Source organism: Manis javanica, chromosome 6 (genome assembly GCF_040802235.1).
Source record: "Manis javanica isolate MJ-LG chromosome 6, MJ_LKY, whole genome shotgun sequence".
Classification (NCBI taxonomy): Eukaryota; Metazoa; Chordata; class Mammalia; order Pholidota; family Manidae; genus Manis; species Manis javanica.
The window spans coordinates 12,906,048-12,933,739 of NC_133161.1; the positions used below are offsets into that span (position 1 = coordinate 12,906,048).

General features: G+C 48.2%; 1 protein-coding gene and 1 long non-coding RNA gene across 7 annotated transcripts in view; one reads left to right on the forward strand and one right to left on the reverse strand.

The window, feature by feature from the left end:
• Positions 1–2,391: 2,391 nt before the first annotated feature.
• On the reverse strand, positions 2,392–5,949 carry LOC140849837 (uncharacterized). Its single transcript, XR_012132079.1, has 4 exons — positions 5,815–5,949; positions 4,054–4,179; positions 3,237–3,350; positions 2,392–3,078 (listed from the first exon to the last, which is right to left on the reverse strand). It is a non-coding gene; the product is annotated as an uncharacterized lncRNA (long non-coding RNA).
• DENND2A (DENN domain containing 2A) overlaps positions 5,175–27,692 on the forward strand; it is an 88,314-nt gene continuing 65,796 nt past the window's right edge. For 5 of the 6 annotated variants that reach the window (XR_005054844.2, XM_073238325.1, XM_073238326.1 and 2 more), the window contains exon 1: positions 5,175–5,617. Coding sequence is in view for 4 of the 6 variants with exons in the window: in XM_073238325.1 (XP_073094426.1) it covers positions 5,190–5,617 (428 nt within the window). In the remaining 2 variants the exon portion in view is untranslated. Of the gene's footprint in view, positions 5,618–5,931; positions 6,067–27,692 lie in introns of those variants that run through there. The other variant, XM_073238328.1, reaches the window with a different exon arrangement.

A 27,692-nucleotide genomic window follows, 5' to 3' on the forward strand; every position in this document is an offset into this window, starting at 1 on the left:
TTGGAGTAAAAATTCTGGCCCTGGGCCTCCCGCATCCATCTACTTCCCAAACCTGTGGAACAGAAACTGTCAGAACAAATCCTGGAAAAACCCCTGAGGGAGGGGCTGCTTCAGGCTTGCCTACCTCATTCCCCACCTGCTGCACTGGTTCTCCCCTTCCTCTTCAGCTCGCTGGCCGCCCGCTTCCTTTCTCTTTCTGTCTTGAGCCGAGTCGTCTCCATTACTTCCCACAAGAATTGCTCCTCATCTGGTCCCCACCTTCTGTTCTCCAGGTGGGTTGCTCCTGCACTACCCAGAGGCAGGTGCTGCTGCTCTCCTGGCACCAGTGGCCCAGGCAGGGACCCTCCCTCCTGCCTGAGGGACCTGGCAGAGTACCCATCTGTGAGGCCCCTTCCAGCTCTGCTACGTTGTGTGAGCTCTGCTGCTCCTGATCCTTTAACATCTCTGTTCTGAAGTCAGGCAGATGGGGACAGTAGCTCCTGACAGGTTGTCCTGGGGTCAGAATCACTAGCATGTCTTTGGAAAGGACACCTACCTCATTGGTAAGGGAACTGATATTAGAACCTACCTCTCAGGTGATCTCTGCAAAGCCTTAACACTACCTGGCACCAACTCGGTCACACAGGAAAAGCAGAAGGGGAATGGGAACCCGCAGCTGCTTAGCTCTTTTTCTGCCTATTTGAGAAGGCCGGGAGCCAGGAGAGGCCTGCAGAACCTGAGACTGAGAAACAGGGTCACCTTGCCCAAGGCCACACTGCTGTCTAGGGCATCAGATGTCACCCTGCTTGCCTTTGGCCAGTATTTTTTATTTTGCTCCAGTTTGAAGTGAGAGATGTGGGAAGTGATCAGATATTAGGCCCTTTCAGAAACATGTTCCCCCAAGCAAGGTGTGGCCTCTGAGAGTGCAGTGGTTTATAGCCCCCGGGGAGATCTACAGGCCCAGATCAGGCCAGGGGGATGTTAGTGGGGGGATGAGGCAGCAGGCTTTAAGTCCTGTGTGCAGCACCAGTCATAACACAGTGTGATGAGAATGTGTGCAGAGGATCCTTGCCTCACACCTCAGGTCCGAGGACATTGTCTAGGGAGCCAGGAGATAATCAGGGAAGGCTCTGAGAAGTGAGATGGGGAAGGCCTGAGTCCTCAGCGTGGTCCAGAGCATGTGTTTCGGAATCACAGTGAACAGGAAGAGCTAGAACTGCGCACAGAAATTGGTGCTTCAAAAAGCCAATCTAAATCACCATACTCTTGTGCCTTTCCTTAATGTTTGCCTCGGTCTCCCAAAAGAACAGAAGAGGCTATAAGCGCAGAGGGTATCTGGCACTGCAGGCCTGATACTTGAGGCTTTGCCTGCTAGGGAATGCTGCAGAGAGCCCGTGACTTTGTTCTCTGTGCCTCATCGTAAACATACCAATCCTCACAAAGTTATCAGTGCTTTAATTCTTTGTGAGAAAAAAAAAATGGCCCTCCAAAGTAAGCTAGGGACATAGAAATGAAACAGATGGTCTAGGCAAAAATTGTATGTTACTGTGGTATTTGCCAGGTCGGTGATTCTTGGAGATTTCAAGTGGCATCTTGACAAATACCAGCCATCTGTGGTGGCAAACAAATGCTGCTCTCTCCACAGCACCGCCTGCTGGGCGCCCTGAGCATTTTCCAACCCCACACCCATGTAGAGGCTGGAGAGCATGCCTGGAGGGGAAGGAGGGGACAAAGCCATCTTAGGGAAGGTGGGCCTGAGCAGCCAGGAGAGGGTGAGGGAGCCCTGGGGCGCCAGTCTGCACCCTGCTCACCCCTTCCCTGGGTGGCCTCCACTGCCCCACCCAGCCTCCCGCTCCCATCCCACACCTCCTGGATGACATTTGATTGGGACCGAGAACAAACCAAGCCTGGGATTGCGGTCTGGGTGGGATGCTTGGCTTGGTCTTGTTTTCTCAGAGGGAGGCAGCCAGTGGTTGTGGCGGGCCGGGAGGGACCTTGCGCCCAGCCGTCTCCAGGCAGGGGAAACAGGCCAAGGATGGGACAGCGGAGGAAGGAAATGGAAGGCTGGAGGCAGCCTCCTGAGGAAATGAGGGGAGGCCTGCGGAGGGCCCGGGGGGCCTTTGCCGCTGGCCCAGATGGCTCTGAGGGTGCAGGTCTGCAGTCCCAGGGGTGGGAGAATCTTGGCCAAGGGTGTGTCAAGGAGAGGACTTTGCCCTGCCCCTAAAATAAGTTCCTTCCTTGCTCTACCTCATCCAAATGTTGTAGGTCCAAGTACAGATGAATGATTCCTCTCCCCATGCCAACTTTCTAGATAAAATAACAACCAAACCTCCATAGACACACAGTCATCTACTGGGTGTATACATTTCAGCTATGCACTGGCAGGCAGGTGGCAATGAGGTGGAAGCGGGTTCCTGCCAGTCAAAGGGCCAAGAAGCAACAGATCCCAGTGACCCGAGCAGGAGCACCCAGTCTCTAGGGAGGGGTGTCAGAGATATCCCAAGGAGCTGCACTGCCTGCGCCTTCCAGAAGAGGGAGCATAACCAGGACATGGTTTGAACCCTGATCCAGAAATGCCCCTCCAGAGTGGGGGGCATGGGGAGCCATTGCTCTCAGGCCACCTGGGGGAACAAAGAGAAGACAGCTTGAGTGATACAGGCCTGGGGCCCGTGTGCCCTTGGAACGTGGTTTTCAACTCATAAAATGGTGGGGATGATATTCAATCGCTCAGGAGTGTGGGGAGGACTATGTGACTTGACATATGTGAAATGCCTAGAAACCAAAAAAAGATGCTCAGCAAATATTTAGCGTCCAGAAGAAATTTAAGTGGAAATTAAACAATCCTGGGGAGAGGAGATGTTCAAAGTCTTCTTCTCAGGCTCCTTCCCCATCTTAACCAGGCAAGCCTTCTGTCCCTCAGTTCTCCTTTACTGGGTTGGTGGCTGAGATGAAGTGGGCTCTTTGCTGCTGGCCAGGCTCTGGAGGAAGGCCCTGAACTTAAAAGAGGTAGGACAGAGGGGAGGCTCAACCCTGATGGAAGAGAAGGAAAACGGCCTGCTCCCTCTAGTGAACCCTGAGCGCCCTCGACTTCCTGAGTTCCTGTAGAGAAAGCAAGAGATTAGGAAAAGAATAACAAAGAGGTGCTATCAAGACTGCTCCCCATGGGCCAGGCCCAGTACTACATCCTTTACTTGCCCATCTGTTTGAATTCCCCAAACCCCATGAGGCCATTTTAACCAACACTATTTCCACCTTACAGATGAAGATCCTGAGAGCTAAGAGGCAAAGCAATCTCCAGAGCCCATGCTCCGCGCAGGCTGCTGAAGGAAGAGGAGGGAGAGGGAGGAGGTTCTGCAGTGCTCCAGGCTGCCCTAGGTGGGGAAAGCGAGATACAAGATCAAGAAAAATCAACTCTGCCACTGTCCCCACCTCCCTCCAGCTCCTTTCCCAGCTTGAAGCCAGGCAGTACCTCCTACCCTAGGTCTCATTTTCCAAAGTGGAGAGAAGCTGAGGACAGACAGGGAGGGTGGGGGGAGGGCCTGTTGGAGTAGTGGATGTCAGGAGCTGGGAGGAGAGGGGCCCCCTGAAAGGACTGGCCAGGCTCTGGTGCACAGCCCCCACCTTGGAGGCCTCCACTGCTCTTTGGAGCTGGTGAACTGGGGCTTGGGAGGGACCAGGAGTAGTAACAACTGGAAGGCTCCAGTGCTGAAGTGCCTGCAGGGCAGGGCCTGGAGGAAGGGAAAGGGAAGGGAGCCATGTGTGCGACCCTGCCTTGACAACAGAGCTGTCTGATGACCCTGGGACAGGAGCGGCCAGCCCTGGGGAGCAGTGGGGTTGGGGGCTTTGACAGCCAGGCAGGCATGAAAACTTGCACAGCACAGGTTCCAGAGCCTGGCCCCAGGAGCTAGCGTGGGGATCTTTTTCTAAAACAAGTTAGTGTCCAGAACTCAAAAATGAAGGAGCAGAGACCCACCGTCTAGGAAGTGCCATTAAGGGCGCCCCAGCCTCCTCTGTGGCTTGCCCACCTAAGGTGCAACTGGCAATTTGAAAGCCACAAAATCAAAGGCAACAGACCCATTTTGTGCATTAGGTTGGGGGAGGCAGCCAGCTGGACTCTCAGCTCAGTTGTTCTCCATTTGCTATTTTCTCCACTTTGCCAGCTTGCCTCAAGGTACTCCAGGATGCTGGGAGTAATTAACCCTGCAGAAGCCAAGTCTCTGATCATTTCTTAGAAAGTGAAAACTTAATGATGCTTCAGCAAACTTAACAATCCAAATGCATACATCTTTTTAAAAATGGTTGCACCTTGCAGATTTGTATTCTTAAAGTTTACTGTGCTTAGTTGAAATGGGTATGGCCTGAAGGAGTTTAAGAAGCTTTAATAAGCCTGAGAAAAGCTTCAAAGATCTCAGAATGAGCAAAACCCTCAGGTAAGAAGGAGACAGAACTTGTTTCCTGTGACTGATACCTGATTAAGTCCTGTGGATCTCAGGCCCCAGCCTGTGGGGGCTTCTTGGCAGTATCTAATGTTCCCCACATCTGGCCATCCTTTGTTTTCCCTTTTTTCTCTCTTCTGCACACCCCTTTTGTGGATTTGAAAGCTAAACTTCTCTCTTCCCTTTTCCCCTCTTGCTTAGGCTTTAGGCCTTCTCTTGGTGCCCCAGTGCTAAAGACAAGATCTCTCTTCAGGGTATAGAAATGGGCCTGGAGCCTTCCACCCCATACATCACCCTTGCCAGTCCCATGTCCCTTTCATCAGGAAACTCCTCTGGCTCCAAAACCTCCTGTGGCCCCCCATTGCCCTCAGCATAAAATGCCCATCGTATTTTCACATGTACTTATTTGGCAATCCTAAATCATGAGATCTGTGTTTCTTGAATGTCTTATGTGAGTCGGGGAAGCAGGCACTGTAAAATCATTTCCCTCCGGGAAGCTTTTCCTAGTCTGTCCCCGCCTGGTTTGGAGGCCCCTGTGCCCGGCATTCAGGGCCCCTGGGCTTCAGTGCCTGTGACACACCCAGCCAGACTGCAAAAGCAGGGGGCAAGGGTGGTGGTGACTCATTGCCCGGGAAGTTCCAGCCCCCAGCCCCGCGCCTCACCCAGGGGTGCCCCGTGAAAGACAACTGGAGTCAGCGCGGGGCAGGGGGAGTCGCAGCCACTTGCGAGCATCCAGCTAAGATCTCCGCCCTGGCTGAGCCCCCGCACCAATAAATGCCCGGCTCCGGGGACACGGGGAATGCTACTCGGTGGTCCCCGGCGCAGGAAGGGTTAAGCCACCCTCTCCCCACCCCCAAAAAGGCGCGGGTAGAGTCCGGCAGAAGGTCCTGTTTACGGGAGCTGCCCGGGTCCGCGCGGCCCTGGGAGGCGTTGCCTTGGCGACGAGCCGGGCGCCCGCCAGCTGCGGATGAGCTCACCGCGCGGGCCGGGCGGGGCGGCGGTGGGGGGCGGCGGCGCCCGCCCAGCAGCCTGCACTCGCTCGCAGCGGCGGCCGGGCGGCGGGACGCGAGCGCGGAGGCCCGGCCCAGCCCAGAGCGGGGGGCTGCGGGCCATGGCGCCCCCGGCCCCAGCCGCCCGCCGCCCCCGCTCGCCCGGGCGTCCCCGAGCTGCACCTGGGAGCCCGCGGAGCCGCGGCCCGAGAGGTAGGGCCAGGGGACCGGGGAGCAAACGCGCGCGCGCACCGCGGAGGGGACATACGGGGGGACAGAGGAGGGGACGCGCTGGGGAACAGGGAGGAGACGGCTGGAACTGCCCCAACCCGGAGCTGGGAAGTGGCTCTTTGCAGACCCGTCTGGGTTTCCTGTGTGCGGACGTGGAGACCCAGGCACTTCAGCCCGACCTGCGAGACTTCAGCGGAGTGCTGTCCAGGCGACCTCCCGGAGGCTCGGATGACTTCCATGGCCGAGCCGGGACGCCATCGTCCCACGCCTCGGAAACCAAAAACTGGGCCGACCCCCGCCCTGCGCCCTGCTGGGTCCCAGGGGGCGTGAGAGAGGGACGCGCGTGCGCGTGCAGGGAAAGAACCCAGAGGGGGTTAGCAGCCAGCCGGCGTCACTGTGGTCAGAATTTGTAGTCTTGGGAAAGCAGGAAGGTAAGGCTATTCTTATTTCTTCCACTTACCCCCGAAGGATGAAGCTGGGAACAGACGGATCCCAGGGGAGTCCTCTAACACAGGATATAATGCTAGTTAGGAGAGCCGCAGAAAACTGGATTCAAACCGCCTAGGAGACCCGGGGGGTTCGCTGGGCAGTGCACTCTGGGGCATGGGCTGGGTGCAAGGGAAAGGCCCACACTACTTTAACCCGCTGGCGCTGGGGAAGGAGCAAGCCCACTCTACTTCTGGTGGCTGTTGAAACATGCTTCAGGATGGCTTCTCCAGTGCCCTAAATGACACTGGCACCAATGGCCTGGCAGTAGGGTTGTAATCGGCAGTAGTTTTGTTACTAAACTCTCACACCTTCAGTGGTTGTTACATAAAAGAAAAGAACAAGATCTTTTCATTCGGCTTGTGTCAGCAAGTAACAAACACACCAATGTGGAGTTGAAAGCCTTTGGGGTGGGCCGCTTAGATAGGACAGAACTCTGTGAGAAGTCAAGGGCAAACAGCGGCTGTGCAGGGGGAACGGTAGGCAAAAGACTGGCAGAGAGGCTGACTTTCAACCCTTTTATTCTGAAAGATCTGAAGCCTGCCTGTGTCGTGCTAGGTGTTAGGGACACAGTAACGAATAAGGTCTCTACCTTTCTTCTAGGAACTCACCATCCTACTTGGATAGTCAAACAAAAAATTTAAACCAGCCCTGGCCTGCCTGGCCCTAGGTGCTGCATGACTAGGGAAACCCAGAGCAAGGCCACCCAGTTCAGGGGAGGCCCACAGAGCAGGCAAGGCAGGGGCTGGGCCCTGAAAACCTCTTCTCCAGGAAAACAAAGCAAAGAAGGTTGTTGCAGGCTCCAAGTCAACCAAGAGGGAGGGAGGAGGACAGGCGTCGATGGGGAGAATTCATGGCTGCAGTGTACCCCCTCAGGGAAGGAGGCCCTAGCTGAAGGAGGAGTGGTGGGAACTGCTCGGTATCTTACAGAGCTCGGCCTGGCTGTCCGGTGGAGGCCTGGACAATGAGACCAAGACCTTGCAGCACCCAGGCCAGAACTACTGATGATGGCGGTGCTGAGGTGGGAAGCAAAGGTCCAAGAGATAAGGAGGTAGGGCCTATCGACAGGCTTGGGCACAGGAGAGAGAGAATAAAACTAAGTGCAGAAAAGCTCAGGAGAAAACAAAGCAAAAGGAATGGATGTTTTGAGTGGCCTGAATTTAGCAGATTACAACACTTGGACAATGAATTTGGCTCTAAATATTCTGGCAGTTTAGAGACAAAGATACACTGGATTGCATAGTTTTGGTTTTTGGACAACAGAAAGCATGCGAATTAATTTTCAGAACAAGTTTTTTTCCTGGAACTGAACCCAACTGGGACTTTGTCGTGTGGAACTTTGTGTAAGGACTAAAGGTGACATAGAAAAAAATCTTCACTATTGGTGTTACAAAAGACAAGAAGATAAAATTCAAAATGACTCTCTTCCTATACCATTTTCTGTTATGTTATGACTTGGGAATGCGCTGCATCTCTGGGGGGTGGCTGAGTGTCAGCTCAGGCTTTTGGGTAATCCTGGTCCCGGCAGCTAGCGCCAGGGACTCTTAGAGCGAGGAGCCCATGGTCTCTCCAGGGTAGAAAGAGGGGACACCTGTTTTAATGAATATAGAGAGATGCTTCCACCTTGAAGAGGGAAGCAGGCCTGTCACAGTGTGGCTAATAGGCAGGTGGGTTGGGACGCTAGTCTGGAAAAGGGGCCAGGGACAGCAGAGTGCGATGGGAAGGTCAGCAAGCAGAAATCCTGACCAGAGGAACAGTCATGGAGCATTTGAAGATTCTGGTCAGATGGGCGAGTCCATGTCCTTGAGTGGGCCAGCTCCTCCTGCCCTCAGACCTCGTGGTAGGCCTGCTTCTCAGGGATGGGGAAGGGGGGTTCTCGGGAGACCAGAGATCCACGCCAAGTGAGTCCAGGCAGGGTGGGAATTTTGTTTGCTGCAACACAAGGAATGCTGCCTGTGAAAAGGGAGTGCTAGCTGGGAGGCTCTGCAGACTCCTGGCCCTGCCCTGCCCTTTGGCTTCTGCAGAGGGGACAGAATCTGCAGAATCTGTGTCAGTGCACTCCTAATGTGCCCTCTAAAGCTTAAGCCAATTTCTGCCAAATACAGACGTCTTAAAATTAAATAGGTCTGAGCTTCTACTCCTCCCCCACCCCATCACATTTCTTCACATTTTTAAAGTAGGGGTACACATTAGAAAACACATTTAAATGCCCTGAGGGGGCAGTTTTTAAAACAACTGATGGCTGGGACCCACCCTACACTGATTACTTAAATCAAAATCTTTGGGCCCGGGATATCAGTGTTTTTTAAAGGTCCTGGGTGATTTAAAGTGCAGCCAAGGTTGAGAGTAGCTGCTTTAACAGCCACCTAGAGGGCTCATTACAGCAAGGAAGAGGAACCTCAGATTCCAAAAGCGAGGACCCCATAGAATTTTAAATTAGAAAACTTATTACTCCTAATGAAATCAACTGGCCTTCAACATCAAGATCTAAAGCCATCTTGGACAGATACAGATACGGGGCTAATAACGAACACCCATATGTGAAGCTTCTGTGTGTGCAAAGTATTCTTCTGAGCAGAAATTCTAAACACGTAATTACAAGGCTCCTGCAGTTAGATCCATCTGGTCTAATACAACTGTATGCAGGCAGCACTTTAGCCAAAACTGAAAAGCTTCAGCACCTTTCTGTTTGCCTGGAACCCAAGTAGATCTACCTTTCTTCAGTGCTGAGCCTCTGAGCTCTGGGGTCTTTCTACTTGACTCCTGATAGTCAGATGTTATTAGTTCTTAGATCCCTGTCTTCTGGATTGGAAAGCTGGGAGAAGTCATTTACAATTTAACATGCATAAATTCCAATAGAAAAGAATGAATCTCTAAGGGCTGAATTTCAGCAATTCTGACAAAATGATAGAGATGTTGAGGCTTGATGTCTTCCCTAATAACTCTCAAATACACCTTGTAGGCAGTTGCTTCTTTGGCTATGGGCAAAGTTGACCCAGCATCCGCCACTATTTCTGGAGCCCCTGCCCCTTCCTTTTTGCTCCCTGAGGGCCCATGGAATATCTCATAGTGACAGAGGCTGACCTCTGCTTGTGCCCTATGTCACACACAGTCTCCTGTGTCTAGGCGTGGACCCTTCTTCCTCCACCGGAGCCAGATGGCCTCCACAGGTACCACAGGCTCTCTTTGAATACCCCAAGCTGGCACATCTGCCCCTTTAATTATAGGGGGTAAGTCAGTGCCTGGAATAGAGGCAGATGATTAACTCAGTCCTCTACATTTGATGTCAAAAGACAGCAACATGTTGGGAAGCCAGATTCAGACCATCTTTTACCCTTCCATTAAAATTGTTGTCTGATTTTGTAAAAATGTATCCCATTGACTCTCAGCTTGCCTAGAAGTTAAGCTCTTTGCCAGCTGGAGACCGGAATTGCTTGTCTTTGGTTTCCCTTTGACACATTCATCCTTGGCCTGCAGTTCATCCTTGGCCTGCAGTTGGCTGAAAGAGATGTGAGCCCGAGATCCCCTTTCCTAAATGGCTAAATTACCGAAAACTAAGTTACCATCTTCCACCTGGCTTTAGGGGAGAAGGTGTGAGTCATCTTCGCAGCAAGCTTAGGGAAAAGGTTAGCTTCCTTCAGTAGTGGGGAACTGGGAGGTTCCATGCTCCCCCCTTCAGAAGGAAATGAGAGCAGTATGGAGCTGGTGAGTGGGCTCAGGACAGGAAGCTGTGACTGACCTTGGCCATTCTTCATGGTACCCAGGCCTTCCATGGGCCACATGTCTTATCAGGAGGGCTTGTCGGACAAGTTCAAGCAGAGGATCAAATGCATTTCCTTTTGTTGTTTTGTTTTCTTAAAAAACATACTTTAAAATTTTAAGATTACTTTTATGTATATACTTTTATACATACATATTTGTATGTAAAATATAAAAGTTTTGGTTGTAAAGCATTTAAGGTATATAAAAAAGAATAAAATGAAAACTGAATGTTTACCCCAGACTGTCTCCCTCCTCAGAGGCCATCACTGTTCAGTACATCTACTAAATCCTCCTAGTCTTTTCTTTTTGTGTGTATGTATCGTGTTTGTTTGATTTACACAAATGGGCGCATTCTACCATAATTGAACTGCCTTTTGTGAGACGAATGCCACGTGAGAATAACTCCCTGCACAGAGTCCTCTCCTTCACGCTGCCTAGTGTCCCTTCGTATGGACTGACCTCATTGGTTTAACAAATTATCTATTTATGAGCGATTGGTTGTTTCTGATTTTAGCCACTACAAACATTCTCCAGCACTTGTGCCAATATTCTGTAAGGTAAATTCCTAAAAGTACAACTGCTAAGTTAAAAGATATTTCAAAGCCAAATGCATATTGAGCATATTTGTACCCAGTGATAGGTATTTTTAAAATGAGATTCCGATATTCAGTCTTTAAAATAATTGTTAAATACGTTATTACCTCTCTCTCCCTTAACCAAGTGTCCCCACTGAATTTACTATGAGTTTCTGTATTTAAGTTAATATGAACATTTAAATTCATAGTGTGGTTCATTCATAGAGGCAATCTGTGAATTGATCCCACATCTCACATAATCATGATCGCACATGCTGTGTAGGCTGCAGCCTCGGGGTGGAGGGGGGGGGGTTACACGCGTGAGCTGGCGCCGTGAAACAATCCTGAGTGCCTTGCTTTTGCTTCCTTCACGCCGCCTCGCTTCTCAGAAGAGGAGCCGTGGTCAGGGTTGAGTTTGACTAGGCACTAAGCTCTCTGCAGAGCCCCTGTGGGTAATGGATAGGATAAGCAAATATATGAAGGGGACACTTTGACAGGACAAAGCGAGGCTGTGAGATAAGTTGTTAGTTGATACGTGACAGGCCTACCCTGGGACGGTCCAGCAAACTGCAGCTTGTGGCTGCCTGGTACAGGTGCACTGACCCAGGCAGACATGATTTGGTGCCATCTGTCTGCCCTCCAGCCTTTCTTAGCCCAACTCAATTAGAAGCCTGAGCCCGGGGAAGGGGGAGGGGTAAGTGGACAACCCAGTGGTGCCTGTGAACTTGTTCCCAGTAAATGAGTAAGAGGAGGTGGGTGCTCCTGTCCCTGCCCCTCCCCCCAGCTCACCATGGAAAAAATTAATAACTGGCTGTCGTTTCCCAGTAAATTGGAACCATTGAAGCAGGACACTGTAGTTTTATTTGTGCTTCTGGCATCCCTGGGAAATACAGGCTCAACTTCCCCAGATGACCGAGAGAAGGCATTTCTATGGGATCAAGCAGCAAATCAGGATTAAAACTGACCTTGCATGGTTAGGGGAGAAGTTAGTTGCGGGAGAAGCCACAGAACAGTGATTTGGTCACTGGACAGAGCAGTGGGGCTGCCTGAGGCACACAGCTGGCATCCCCTGCAGGGGAGTGGGATGACTCTCAGCCAACAGATGGTGTCAGGGTGGCGCTGGGAAGCTCCGCCTGCCAGCTCTCTGGGGGTGCACAGGGATTCTCTCCTTAATACTCTGAGCAGCAGGTGAGAGCTGTTCAGATGTGGAATGAAATGTGTGGCTGTCCAGCGTCCCACCCCTGGCATCTGTGGCCGCTGTCAGCCTTTACATCTGGTCCATCTCCTCATCTGCATCTGTGACCCTCAACAAACATAGCAAGCTCCCAGGACACCACAAAGGAACCGGTGCCCCCTGTTTGCCCTCCAGCTGAACTTCTGCATCTAACTGGATGGAAAACATGTCAGAGAGGAGGGAGCTCCTTGCTGCCTCCTCAAACAGCAGGACTTGAGAGTCCAGCACCACAGAGACAGGGCCAAGAGAGGCTCTTATTCTAGGCCCTCTTTTCCCCAGGACACGGGACAGCTAAGATCCCGAGCCTGGGGCAGAGGAGAGAGGCAGGGAAGGTCAAAGAGGCTGCTTCTAGGTGCACACACAGCCCCAGGTCAGGAACAGAAGGAGGATGCTGCTTTCAGGCCCGCAGGCTCCTCCACATGGCCCTCCCAGGAGCTGGCTTCCTTCCCTAGCTGTCCGCTGAGCCCTCATCCCAGGTTACAATGACACACCCTGTGGCCAGGTCCCCCTAATGTCTGCAACACGACTGACCCAGGTCAAGGTCGATGTGGATCTGCCGTGCATTGACACAGCTATGCCACTTGTCAGCATGCCAGAATGCTTCTCTACTGGTGGGTAAAGTCGCAGCCCTGGGCCCCCAGCACCCCACATTACATTGCTGGGACCCAGCCTCCCCCCTCCCCCCGCCATCCAGCCATTACAGGGTTAACAGTAGGGCCGTTCTGATTGGCTGGTGTCCCTGCCACACCTTTGTGGGGTATACTGACTACTGCATCCTCCCCTAAGGCATCCTGCTATCACCCTGTCCTGGTTGTCCTGATTGTCTTTCAGGAAGGAGATCTTCACTGATTCCTCCTCTCATTCAACAAGCATTTATGTCTCACCCAAAGGAAACCAAGATCTGGGCTAAACACTGTGGAGGAATAAAACGAAGCCTGGTGGTGGCTTTCTGCTGTCAGACCTCACCTTCTGCTTGGAAAGCCCAGATAAACAAAAGAAACAGCCACACTGAGTCACAGGGGCAGTGGGGAAGCAGCCCGCCTGGCTCCTCGCTCTGCCGGCCTCCACTTATCCCCAGGCTCCCTCCCCCGTGTGCACCCCCAGGCTGTGCTCCCCCAGACCCTTAGCACTGCACCTCTCACAGCCTGCTCTGCACATCTCCCCCGAAGGCACCGCTTTAACTTACCATGCCAGGAAGAGCACGTATCTGCATTGTGTATCCTCATTTTCTGGGGGAGCAAACCTTAACTCCTCCCACTCTCAGGACATGCCCCAGTCCAGTCGGCCAGCCCGGTCCATCCTTTCCCGGCTCCCCGCCCCATCCATCTGTCCGTCAGGTCAGGGGAGCACCCTCTCTTCCGTGCTCCTGCCCCACGGGAACACTCCCTCCTTTCCCAGCTGCTGGAACCAAACCCAGTCCTCACAGGCCGCGGATTCAACCCCTGCTTTGGCGCAGTCTGAGACTCCTCGGACTTCCACTGCCTGCCCCTGACTTCCTCCAGTTTATGTTTGTTTTGTAATATTTACCATTGTAGTTCAAATTTAGTCCTTAAACCAGTCTCACTTTGTGACTTTTGTTAGATGTGTGTCAAGCATTCCCCCGACTGATCTTGTCTTTTTGTCATTGAACGACTGTGATCTTTTATGGCCTTTAGCGACTTTTTTCTCTTATCCCCAGCTCTAAGGTAGAGGTCTCTCCTTATTTTGGTGTATTTCCCAACGACACCTCACAGGGAGTACTGTGCACAGCCCCGTGATTAAGCTCATTGATTGATTTCAAACCGACCCATGCTGGTTCAGAATAGCTAAATAAAAGCCTAGAGGAAAGACCATTTCCCATATCTCAAAACTTGGCTAAACAAAAATGAACACGTTCCCAGGCATTGCACAACTTCAGAGTACAAAACCCCAGACACACATAGTAAACAAACAGAAAGAGGGCCTCCGCTAATAAGAAACCAGAAAACAGGGCTGGGGGAGGGGAGTCAAGACGAGCAGGCTGTGTGATCAGGCTGGGCTCCCGCTCCTGCTGCTGAGCGCTATCTGACCAGGCTTCCACTGAAAAGGAAAGGGGGTCCACTCCCCCCTGCAGTTTCAAAACCAACTTTTACAAATTACACTGTGACAGCAGTTATACCTTTACCACACTTGCAAAACAATTGAGGCTGGATAAGGAGCCCTGCAGACCAATTGAGGAGTTATTATTATTAATTCAGGCTCCTGTGTTATTACTCATTTGTGTGAGCTAAGTTCACTTTATAACAGAAGACATGTTGAGCGCTTTTATAGGATCTGCACTGTGCTGAGCGCTTTACAGGTGTAATCTCATTTAACCCTTACTGCTGCCTTTCAGAGTAGGTGCTACAATTATCCCCATTTTACTGAGGAGAGAAGTGAGACTTGTCTGAGGTCCCACAGCTCTCAAAGTGGCAGAACTGGAATTTGAATGTGCATCTGTCGGCCTCCAAATCCTTTGCTTCTAACTCCCACGATATTCTGCTTCTCAAGGCCTTTCCCAGAGCTGGAAGCAGTGGTGGCAAGAGCAGCCTCTGCCCCCTTCTGTCTTGGGGCCCAGGGAGCCATGGTGCTGGCCCCGGGAAAGGGGATGGGAGATGACGTCTTCCTCTAAGATTGCTGCCTTTTGTCCAAATGTGCTGGCTGGGAGCCAGGCTGGAAACGCTCTGCTCATGGAAAGTAAGAGAACAGAAGCCAGCAAAAGAGGGTGGGAAAGGGTCTGAGGGGGAGGAAAGGAAGAGGAGAGCAGGAGTTAGGGAGAGAGGAGGTGGGGAAGTGAGGAGTTCCGACAGCACAGCTGGAGCCAGAGATGTGCCAGGAAGCAAAACAAAACGTGGCGGTCAGGTGCATCCCTTCAGGTGGCTGCTTGGTGGTGTGAGCACCAGCCTGGGAGGTGCAGGCCGTGAGGCAGGCCATCCAGGTGCTCAGAGGCCAGGACAGACCACACAGGGGCCCTTCCTCCCCTCCTTAGTATTGCTGTTTGGTGATGTCAGGCTAAAAATCAGCAAAGCCTTCAGAGGGAAAAACAAGGGACACCATGAAGTGGAAGGGATGGCCAGGTAGTGACCTGGCGCCGGGCTGTGCATGGTGGACAGGATGAGGATAGAGGGGTGTGGGAGAGGGGAAGGGTGCTGGGTGTTTTGAGTAAAATCCAGTCTTAACGACTTACTGAGTAGCTACTCTGTATCTAGGAAGGGAAGGCCTGTCCCCTGTCCCCAAGGCAATCGTTTGGGCCTTAGACATTGGACCCTTAAATCTGACCACCTGGACTCATTTAGCATCCATGTGGCCTTGGGAAGAATTAATCCTTCCAGGCCTTAGTTTCCACATCTATAAAGTGGAGGGAGGCAATAATGGGACTGATGAAACTGTTCCTGTAGAATCTTGCCTAAAGAACATCAAGTGCTCCAGAGAAGAGAGGTAGGGACTCTGTGGCATCTTACTACACTGATGGACAGTGACTGCAGTGGGGGAAGGGGGGTACTTGATAATATGGGTGAATATAGTGACCACAATGTTTTTCATGTGAAACCTTCATAAGAGTGCATATCAATGATAACTTAATAAAAAATAAAAATAAAAATAAAATAAAATAACATTAAAAAAAAGAATAGTAAGTGCTCAAGTAATGTTAGCCATTCATTCATTATTGCAGTTTAATTGGAGGTGCCAAACATAAATCTGTGAAGCCTGAATAAAACACATACATAACAATTGAAGCCAGCTACAGAAGAGATAACATAAAGTTATGCAGATTTAGTTCGATTCTCAGGAGTAGGTAAGTTAACAAGGGCTCTGGAAATGTGGAGAGAGGGAAGAACTTCAGAGCAAGGTGGCCAGGGCAAGCTTCATAGAGCAGGTAGGATTTGAACTGGATTTGGGGTGGGTGTATTTAACGGTGAGGCAAAGGCAGATGACACTGAGTAAAAGATTATGAACAGAAGTGTGGGGTGGGAAAATTCCAGATCCCTGGAGGCCGGTCCTTGCCAATAGGACATTCTAGCTGTTCTCTTGCCCATGACATACACTTAGGCAGGGCATTTCATTTATATACATTTCAGCTGCAAAGAGCTGACCACCGGAGTGCTGTGTCAAAGGCAGAGGCATCTGGATGCGACCTCACGAAGCCCCCCTGCTCAGCCCGCATCTCGATGGGCTTCTGGGGGGTATCTCCTCCTCTGGGTTTAGGTACCACTTTCCCTGTTTCTTTGATTTTCAGACTCTGTGTCTCTTTCTGATTCTCTGTCTCTACTTCTCTCTGTCTTACCCGCCATCTTCAGTTCATTTCCTTTAGCCTGTTAACACTAAGTCTTTTTTTTTGTCCCTGGTATAGGGCAGAGAAGTTCTGAACACTATGTATATTTTTTAATTAAAAAAAAGAAAAAGCATTCAGTGGGAGCCAGTGGCTAATACCACCTGGCAGCTGTGGGGCAAATGTTTTTGGGTTTTGTTGTCTAAAAAAAAATCTCTACATCCTAATAACAAAAAGCATTTCTCACTTCTTAAAAGGAAAACAAAACAAGCAAACAAAACCCCACTAACCCCAGGAAATCTCCCTGGGTTTCTGAAGAGACAGGCTCCTCTGCAGACCAAAAAGAGAAAAGAGAGCCACCTTCATCAAGAATACGTAACTGGTAGACTCTGGTTCTCCCGGGACGGCTTCTCCCTTATCAGAATGGACCCATATCAAGTAGAGACCTGAGTCACCTAGGGAAGCGACAGGGTTGCAGAGCTGGTGGGTGAGTCCGACACCGGGTGACAGTGCCTTGGGTCCTGCTGCTCTGCTGCCACCCAGCCAGGGTCATGTTTAAAACCCAGGCAGTAGCTTTCCTTTTTCGCTTTGGGAAATGCAGTTGAACATAGACTGAACATGACACTGTGTGTTAGTAGATTCTTTTGGTTGCGGCTAGGTGAGCCACAAAACTGCTGAGCTAGTGTTGTCATTTCTCGCCCGGACTTCCTCCCTGGTGCCTTCCTGTGCTTGTATTTGGGAGCTTCTCCACGTTAGGGGCTCTTATAGCTCCATTATATATCCTTTTCTTCCCTTCCTCTTTCAATTTCCTCTAGACTGGGGCCTCCAAGAAGCACTGTCATTTACAGGCTGGGTTCCCAGTGACCGACTGGGTCAGGAGGGGAGAGTTGCTGGGGCCAGAAGGAGGATGTGGAAGGCTGGGTCAGCCAGTGCAGGCGTCACTCCCAACAGGGTCCTGGGAGAAGGGGCTCAGCATTTCCGGAAGGGAAATGACTCCCATAAATAGAGGGATGGGAAAAGGGTTGTCTGTCCATCCCTTTCCTCCCGTCAACTCAGCTCTTCCCTTTGGTGTCCAGACTATGCAACCTCTTGTAAATGTTTTTCATTCACATACGTCCCTGCCAGTGTGTGTGTGTGTGTGTGTCTGTGTGTGTGTATGCAAGAGACACAAGATCTGCTTTGTTGTACGCCCATAAAACCAAAATAAGAACTGAAGAAGACATGCATGCCCTTTATTTGTTCATTTACCCACAGTAACTGCCTTGGTCCATTCTGATGTGGGGCTGCAGTTTTTCAGTGGGGTTTTATTAGAAAGGAAGGAAGGAAACTGTACACCTTCTGATCCCATGTCCTATTTAACTTCATTCAAGGGTTCAGCAGATCTTCCTGTAGTAATGCCTGTAAAATGCTGTTCATGTCCTTACCAAGGTTAGGTCTCCCGACATTGGGCTCACTAAGACTTCAGATGTTCCCAGCACTTCCAGTGTCACGAAGAGTGTCCTCAAGGCAGGAAAAGGACTTGTTGAGAGCTGCCCTTCTGACCCTCAGCGATGTAATGGAAATGATCAGATCGCACCCAACCTCTTGTGCCAGGCTAGAGGCAAACCTAATGGGGGCTGTCATTCCTCTAGTAGCTGAAGTTTGCTTGGCTTCAGCCATATGGATGCAGGGTCATGTTTAAAACCCAGGCAGTAGCTTTCCTTTTTCGCTTTGGGAAATGCAGTTGAACATAGACTGAACATGACACTGTGTGTTAGTAGATTCTTTTGGTTGCTCAAGCAAAGGCATGAAGAGACCTGTGGGCAGGAATGCAGCCTGGCCTCAAGAGTGGATTGGATTCCAGAGTGTGGAGCCATCTCTCCACTGGCATCATTTTTCTCCCGCACAGCCCAGCTCTCTCTGCTCCTTAGTCCACAGCCTGGAAAATGGCACCCTGTTTCTGGTTCCGGAAGTGCAGACCAACAGCTCCCCAGGAGCAGATCTGCTGGTCTGGCTTGAGTTAGACCTCCTCTAGAGCCAATCAGTTGTGCCTGGGGGTGGGATCATCATTCAGACATGGCTGCCAGTGTCCCTGTGACCCCTTGGATGAGGGAAGGGCATTTTGCAGAAAAAGGGACCTCCTTGGGAGGTAGGCAAGTTCCACACAGTGCCTGCCGTATCTGCCTGCTATGTTTCTTTTAACTATTTTGTGTCTATCTTAACCACTGTGTTCCTGAGAATGCTGGTTCCTCGGATTCACTTGCTAAATTACTTTGCCAGAGATTGCTTGTGAAGGAGATAATGGCATACTACAGCAGGGGCTTTGGGACCAGACACTTGAAAATCTCAGTGATACTATAATGACTTCCTATTATGTTCCTCATACTAGATGATACTTAGATTCTTTCCTTCTTTTCATCCTTTTTTTTTTTGCTAACCATATTATTGAGGTATAAATTAATACATTTATAATGTATTATAATGCCATAAAAATTAATACATTTGAAGTGTAAAATTTAATGGTTTTTAGTATATTCACAGAGTTGTACAACCACCACCAGTCAATTTTAGAACATTTCATCACCCCAAAGAAGAAACCCATACCCCTTAGCCATCACCCTCCCCCCATGATCCTCCCCCTCAGCCCTAAATAACCACTAATCTGCTTTCTGTCACTATAGATTCCCCTGTTCCAGACATTTCCTATAAATGGATTCATACAATATGTAGACTTTTGTGATTGGTTTCTGTTCATTTAGCATAATATTTGCAACATCCATCCGTGTTGTAGCATGTATCAGTACTTCATTCTGTTTATGGCCGAATAATACTCCATGGTGTGGGTAAACCACATTTTGATGATTTGGTCAGCTGACAGCATTTGATCATCTGATGGCATTTGGTTTGTTTCCATTGTGTGGCTATTTGAATAAGGCTGCTGTGAATGTTAGTGTAGAAGAACTGTGGACATATGTTTTCGTTCTCTTAGGAGATGTATTATATCTATGATTATGTTTGTAAAATGCTTAAATCAATGCCTGACAGATCATAGGATGTAACACTGCTAATTCCTGACCTTCCTAAAGGTTATGAATGAAAGCTATTTCCTGCTTGCTGCCCTTAGAAGAAAGGCAGGCTCCCCCAAAGAGCCTGACCTCTGTGAGTCAGACTGTGAGGTTATTGCCCCCGGGGGGGGCCTGGCATCACCAAGTAGCAGATTCTTGCATCAGGCTTGTGAGAGGTGCTGGTCTAGGGTTCCAGTGGTTCCAGATGAAGGTACTGAGAGAACAGACGGGGTCTGAGCAGCAAAATACAGAATTTGCAGTTGAAAGATACAAATTGGACTCCCTGTTCTGCTGCTGAAACACTGAACCTGGGCAAGTCTCTGAACCTTGATCTCACCTTCAAAATGAGGACAACAGTAATTTCAGAAAATGCTCAGAGGAATGGGCTTCTGTATGTTGGAATGTGTGTATAATATGGAAATCAGGTGCTATACAAATGTATTATAAGCTCTAGGCAGCCATAGAAAAGGAATCAGACTTTTTCAACTGTTCTGATCACAGCGGGTTCAGAGGGCGGTTGGAGCTCCCCAGGAGTCAGGCAGGGCCGCTCAGGTCCTTCGGGCGCTGCTGTTAGCCTGTCGGGGCCTTCTGTGAAACCAGCACTGGCCTGCGGCTGGCGAGCTCGCTCTGAGAAACACCCAGGGGTCCTCAGCTCACCAGGCGGCAGGCACACGGCATCTGCGGTGCTCTGACTTGAACCCCTTGGGGCTATTTGGTTTCCAGCACCATTTACTATTTAGTAAAAAGTCCATCTTTGCCCTAGTGATTTAAACTACCACCTTTACCATATGTAACATTCAGTGTGGACTTGGGCCTGCGTCTGTACTTGCTATTCTGTCCCACTGGTCTACTGAGCTATTCTTGTGGCAGTAGCAAAACTGTTATAATTATAGAGGCTTTGTAGTGTGTTTTAATATCTGGTAGGTCTAGTGGTCCCCCAACCCTCCCCACCCCCCTCAACACACACGCATCTTTGTAATTTTTCAGTGTTTTCTTAGCTCTTCTTGCATGTTTGAAAATCTGGCCGTAATGTTTCCAGTGCCTTCCTGGGTGGCCCTGGTGGAGGGCCAGGGGTGGGCTTGGGGTTGTGTTTTCTTTTGGACCCGGGCATGCTCACTTATTTCAGTAAACTGATTTGTCAGATTCTGTTTACTTTTAGATTCAGGAGCACAGAAGTGGCCCATGGTAGATGCTACTCATTTTCACTGAACCTCCAGACAGCATTTTACAGCAGTCTTTAACTGTGAGAATGTTAAAACTTGATAAATGTAGGTATCGGATATATAAGAGTTTTAAGTGCCATTCTTGTAACTGTTTAGCAAGCTTAAAATTACTTCAAAATAAAAACATTTAAGGTTATTCTGCTCTAGAAACATCTTGGTAGGAGTTTTCTGAAAATCCACACAAGTTGTGTTCCTAGATTCTGTGTTGGTTCACATGTTGATTGATCCCTGAGAAGAAATCCAGCAGCTCTATTGGGTGTAATCTGACAGTAGTGCTGCTTTTCTCTGGGGCATTGCGTTTCCTTAAGCAGTTAGTCATCCTGAGTTTATGCGAACATCTGTGCCTCTCACCCTTATGCCCCAAAGGAAAGTGGGCCCATCCTTCAAGCCCAGATTCACCGCAGATCTCACCTAAATCTGTTTTGCTTATCATATTGTGTTTTATATTGGAGACATTTGCGTGCATCTCCCCACCACCAACTTTAATGACATATAACATTGTGTAAGTCTAAGGAAGGTGTATAACATGATGATCTGATACATGCATAGGTTGTGAAGTGATTGACCACGTAAAGTTAGTTAGCGCATCCGTCACCTCGCACAGTTAACTTGTGTGTGTGTGATGAGAACATTTAAGATCTAGTGTCTTAGCAACTTTCAAGTATATACAATACAGTATTATCATGTGCATCCTACTGCCTGTGTAAGAATGAAAACTCCCAGAGTGCAAGTAGATCTGTTGATTTTACATTTCTCCCAGGCTTTATTCATTTCCCTGTGTGAAGGAGACACAACCAGTAGTTGGAAGAATGAGTTCGTCCGATTACTTCCCTGTTAGTCGTAGGTCCCCGTAGAAACCCTCTTTGGACCATGGAAACATCTGCACTGGGAAGTGGTCGCTGGAGGGCAGGATCCAGGTCTCGGTGGTCTCTTGGGAAGGACGTGCAGAGCCCCTGACCCTGCCATGCAGGAGGCGCTCTGGCCAAGCAGAACAGGGTGTACCGATGAGCTCAGCTGAGCCTGATGTCCTGCAGCCCTGCTTCTGGTGAGGCGATGACGAGGCTGACTGGGGTGCTGCAGGGCCCACCAGAGGTGCCCACAGAGAGCAGCAGGGTTCACATTTCCCCCAAGTCTTTGTCATAGTAATAATAATGCATGCTGATTATAGGAAACTTGGAAATCTGTTTTTTTGTTGTTGAAAATATAAATGAGTAGAGAGAAAGGGCAAACATCAAAGTGTCTTACCCAGTGACAACTACTGTTAATCCTTTTTATATTTACTTCCAGTCATTTTCTTAAACATCTTTGAATAGGAGTAGATCTCTCCCCACCCTTTTCAACCATTTTTTAACTCATACTGGACACAAGTTTTTGTATCCTGTTTCTTTTGGCTAACATTAAAACATGAGCATTTTTCCATTTAATAATAATCCTTTTTTTCTTAGCTAGACTTTTAATTTGCCTTTTTAAAATAACAACTTTATTGAAATATAATTCACATACAATTCACCCATGTCAAATGTAGTTTAATGGTTTTTAGTATATTCACATAGTGTGTAACCATCACCACAGTCAATTCTCATTCACTCCAGAAAAAAACTCATACCCATTAGCAGTCATTCCCCTTTCCTCTTACCTACCCACTCCTGGCCTAGGCAGCCACGAATCTCCTTTCTGTCTCTATAGAATTGTATCTTTGTTAACATAATTTAATTTTCTCTGAATAGGTATATTATAGGTTGTTATCATATTGCTTGACATTTATTTATTTTTTATTTTTCAGTATTATAAATAACATAGTTATAAACATTTATGCAAATATTTTTTCATATTTAGAATTACTCTTAGGATAGATTCCCCAAGTATAGAAATATATAATCACAGAACCATAAAAAGAAAGACCCTTAGAAAACCTTCACTCTCTCTCCCAACTCAGTTGGCATGTGTGCATGAAATTTGGCATGGTATAAATAAAAGAACTATGAAACAGTAGCTATCTTGAAGAGCTGAGTAAGACAGTCACTAAAATAATGATACAGAATCTAGTTCTAGTCTAGATTAGATACTATTAAAAAGGCTACAGTGATGATGTATAAGGACTTAGCTTTGAAATCTATGCTCATTCCTGGCTCTATCACTTATGAATTGTGTGAACTTAAGCAAGTGACCGAACTTCCATAAGCCTCCATTTCCTCATCACAAAAATGGTAGGACCACTGATATTAACTTCTGTAGAGGTTAGATATAAATGGTTCCTGGCCTGCCCAAGAACAGAGAGAAAGAAGAGCAAGTGTGAATATTTGGAAAATGCAAGAAGTTAGAACCTGACTCTCCCAGTTTAGTGACCTGTAATACACAGAAGAACAGAAAGGAGGTGTGCTTTTTTACTTAAAAGAAAACATATTTACCTGAGTTCAGATTTTTAAGCCATATTTTGGCAACATTAGCATATTTCATAACTTTCAAAACTCATACTGTTGTGATTTATGGCAGACTCATATTAGCTTTTTCCAGAGAAGGGGCATGGGCAGTTACCAGCATTAACGCAGGAGGACTGATGGCACGACTCCCTCATGGGTGCTGTGGTTTCAGCACCTGTGTGTCGTGCTGTCGGCCCTCCTGAGTTAATAGTGTTCAGATGCAAGATGGCCACCTAACTGTCCTTTTCTTCATTTTACGCTCCACCTATTGGTGAACCTAAAGGCAACATATGGAAGCATTTCCACACTGCAAGTGAGTGAGGGAGAAAAAGAGGAATCTGCAAATGTTGTCAAGTGAAAAATGTGTTCCCATTCCACTGAGGTAGCCACTACATCTCTCTATGTGAGAATGATCTGAGGTGTGAAAAAATACTTCCTGGGCTCGTGAAAGAGAACAGTAAAAATTTTCAGCTGCCTCTGGCCTCAAGGAGCATTGTGAAGTGTGGTCCAGCCTGCAAGCTCAGGCTGCTCTAGCCACAGGTTCCCAGGGGCTTCATGTGTCAGACAAACGGACAGGTGTCGGTCAGGAAAATACTGATCAAACTGTTAAAGGAAAATGTTATTGTCAGTAACTGGGTATTCATACCAACAGAAAATCTTAAAGACCAGATTATATTTTTGGTCTTGAGGCCTCCTTTACAGCCTTGATATTGAAGTCTGTGTGGGGCCCAGATCCTCACTTTTAACAATCGTCTCTGCTTCTTCTTTTTTTTTTTTAAGTATACTTCACATAATATTCTGTTAGTTTCAGGTGTACAACATTTTTTATAATAGTGTTATTGAGATATAATTCACATACCATAAGATTCTTCCTTTTAACGTGTACAGTTGTTTTTAGCATAGTCAGTGTTTTCTGCCACTAACACCAGTATTTAATTTTAGAACATTTTCATTACCCCAAAAAGAAATACTATGTCCACTATCAGCCACTCCCCATCCCCTTACACCCAACCCCTGGTAACCATTAATCTACTTTTTGTCTCATGGATTTTCTTGTCCTGGACATATACATTCATACACATGGAACCATACCAGGAGTGGTCTTTGGTCACTGGTTTCTGTCACTATGCATGATGTTTTCAAGGTTGATTCATGCTGTATCATGTGTCAGTCCTTCATTTCTTTTTTTTTATATATATATTTTTTTATTAAGGTATCATTGATATATAATCTTATAAAGGTTTCACATGAGCAACATTGTGGTTACTACATTACCCCCTATTATCAAGTCCCCACTACCTACCCCATAACGGTAACTGTCCATCAGCATAGTAAGATGCTATAGAGTCACTACTTGTCTTCTCTGTGCTATACTGCCTTCCCTGCGCCCCCCCTATGTTATGTATGCTAATCATAATCCCCCTTAATCCCCTTATCTCTCCCTTCCCACCCACCCTCCCCAACTCCTTTCCCTTTGGTAATCACTAGTGCATTTTTGGGTTCTGTGAGTCTGCTGCTGTTTTGTTCCTTCAGTTTTTGCTTTGTTGTTACACTCCACAGATGAGTGAAATCATTTGATACTTGTCTTTCTCCACCTGGCTTATGTCACTGAGCATAATACCCTCTAGCTCCATCCGTGTTGTTGCAAATTAGGATTTGTCTTTTTCTTATGGCTGAATAGTATTCCATTGTGTATATGTACCACAGCTTCTTTATCCATTCATCTACTGATGGACACTTAGGTTGCTTCCATATCTTGGCTACTGTAAATACTGCTGCAATAAGCATAGGTGTGCATATGTCTTTTTGAATCTGTGATTTTGTTTTCTTTGGGTTAATTCCTAGGAGTGGAATTCCTGGGTCAAATGGTATTTCTATTTTTAGTTTTTTGAGGAACCTCCATATTGCTTTCCACAATGGTTGAACTAATTTACATTCCCACCAAGGTCCTTCATTTCTTTTTATGGCTCAGTACTATTCCAGTATATGGCTGGACACATTTTGTTTTTTCATCAGTTTATCGACATTTCCAGATACACTTTTTATTTAGACCACGATTTTCGTTTTAAGATTTGGGAAAAATCAGCTCTCCTCCCAGTAGCCAAACAAGTCCAGATTGTTTTTCTAGCAGTCTCTAAAGCAGTAATATCTGAACTTCTTTTTGTAGGTGACTTTGATAGCAAATTTTCTGTAGACCATGTACCACTTACCCTGATGCCACCATAAAGCCCCACCAAAGTTAGTGGAAAAGTTTTATCAATGTTGGTGAGGGCTCAGTGACATCCAGTGTGATTTTTTAATATCATAAATGGATAATTAACTAATGTTTAGGATCAAGTTAACAGTGCTCTCTTATCAATCGGAGTCATCAGAGGCCAGGCCTCAGACCCCAAGTGGCAGACACACGAGGCTTCCGGCACTGAAGACTACACTGCCTTCACCGGGCTGGTGTTTCCAGATGGTCTTTGCTGATTCCTCAAAGACAGGAGGAAAGAGAGCAGCTAGGCAGGCATGGAAGGACTGTAGAGGAGCTGCCCCCACCCCGGTCCGGTGAGGGGTCAAGGGGCTCCATGCTGTGCGTGCTGGCTCACCCCTCCTTCCTGCAGGTACCCTCAGGCTCTCCAGTAAGAATGGCTCCCCAGAAAAGATCTGATACTGGTCACCTCCTCCTCCTATGTGTGCGAATACATTCTCTCTGTTTTAAAAACCTGACCCTTTTCGGGAGGTATTCATTTTTTAATTAATGATTTCACATTTTAGCTCTCCAAGCCCCTTCAGAAAAGAAAAATAGTGTTTTTGGATATCAGGCTAAAACTTTAAGCCTTAGTGGGTCAACTTAAAGGAAGTATAAAATAATACTAGTTTTTTGATTTGGTGATGTCAGTCAGAGCAATTATGTTTTTCTGGGGGCTTTTGAGACTGACCAGAAGCATCTCACTATGTATGATACATTCCCCCACCCACGCCCCATCTCCCAAAATCAAAGGTTAATTCAGAGACGTTATTAGAAGAGAGTTTCTCATTGTCAGCAGATCAAGACAGGAGAAGGCAGTTCCTAACAGATTAAAAGCTGAGAAGACTTTCCCACTGCTTCTTACATATCCCGGAGCCTCCACAATCAATGGATTTGACGTCATTGATGCCCAAAGAGCACCTTTGCGTCACAAGCAGGTTTTACAGTATTTGGTTTAACAAGAAGAAAAACAGGATTTGATTATGACTGGATTGTTAAGTATAATTGGCTATAGATATTGATATTTTAACAATATTTTCCTTCAATTTGTAAGATAATTTAAAAAACTTATGGAAATCCAAATGTCCAAAAAAATATGAACTGTCATGCACCCACCATCTAGCTTTATAATTTTATATGACATTTTAAATCTAAGTAAAGTTATTAATGAAGCCCATCTGGTGACTGGGAAGTTCTATCTTTATGGAAAGCTGTTGCACAGGAAAATGTGTTATTACTATTCCTGCATTCATTATGCCTCCTGGAAACCAGTCTTTTTGGGTCACAAGGGCAAATTACATAGGAAAAAAGAAAGAATTTTGGGTTGTGTAAAAGTCACCTGAGGTCTTTAATTTACCATGTTTAAGTGCAGATTCCAGGCCAGTCCCTGGACAATCTGTTTGGAGTGGTGCCCAGCAATCTGTATGTCTGACAAGGTCCCCAAGTTGACTGGCATAGATCCCCAGCCAACTGTACTTGGGGAAACAGCTCCATCTTGCAATCCCTATAAAGTGGCCGTGAAGTTATCATGGCAATTTAAGTCACAGACTACTCCCACCTAGCAAATAAGGCTAGGCTTGTCACCATATTAATGACTTTTAAACCTCAGAGGTGAAAGGGGAAGGGTCAGCAGTGCTGTGAGAGCAGGTCTGGCCGTTCCTGTGAATTCAGACCTGCTGGCGGGTGGATTGTTGAGCCATTGGGTTTCTTTGCCTTCGCAGTTCCAGCCCCTGAAGCCCACGTAAACTTGTCCCTCAGAGTAGGGCATCAGCCATTTCTCTGGAGCCATGGTTTCAGTCCTGGAAGTTATTATTGCCCGAGGGGATTCAAGTGCACTTAAGTACCATGTTGTGTAATGCTTCCTGTGATCTTTAAGTGCCAAGTCCATACTTGGTTCTGCGTCAGACACAGTGGGCTTTGTCCCTTTTGGAAAAGCTATGGCTTCTTGGGACACACAGGGAAATGGTTGCCTTGGGGAGAGCGGGGCTACAGGACGGACGATGGCCCAAGCGCAGCCCTGGGTGCTTTCCCCGAGGGCAGGCCCCGGGTCTTACTCACATTTGAGGCCGAGTGCACCCTGCCCAGGGCCCAGCACTGCAGTGAAATGGGATGCCAGCTTGAAGAAGAGGGTGGGCAGCGAGAGTTGCTGCTCACATGGAACGAGGCTGCATCAATGGGGTTTGCTCTGTGTGGAGGTGGGGTGCAGGCGCGGGGAGTCCTTCACGTTCGATGGGGCCCCTGCCACAGGCAGGATAGGAGAGCGGTGTCTGTCGGCCCCACCGAATGGGGCGGCTCCAGAAGCTTTGTAGGACGATGCAGAGGGGCAGTGAGTTCCTTCCTGTCCCTGCAAGGCCTCTGAGGCTCTCCTCCATAATGGCCCCCCAGAACCTGGCTTCTTTAAAGAGCTGGGCTTGCTTTCAGCACTGGCGCCCCCAGGTACAGGGACCGCTGGGGCCCCTGGGCAGGACCGAGCTCCATCGTCCTCCCCAAACACACTTCCCTTCCTCGTCTTTTCAGCTCACCAGCGCCTAACCCTGTCTTTTTAATGTGTGACCCACATTCCTTCTCCTTTTCTTTTTTCCTTTCCCTCTCCGGCTTCCCTCACCCTGTTCCTTAGAGTTTTGTGTGTGTCTTGAAGCCCAGCCCTTTGATTTCTTGGGTGAGGGGATGGACTGGCAGGACCTTGGGCAGCCACCTCATCAGCTGGCGGGTAAGGCCTCCTGAGAGAGGAGAAAGGAATCTTGGAAATTTGAAAAGGAGTTGGGAGAGGGATTCTCTGGGAGTTAAGTGGAAAAGAAACATGAATCTCTGCT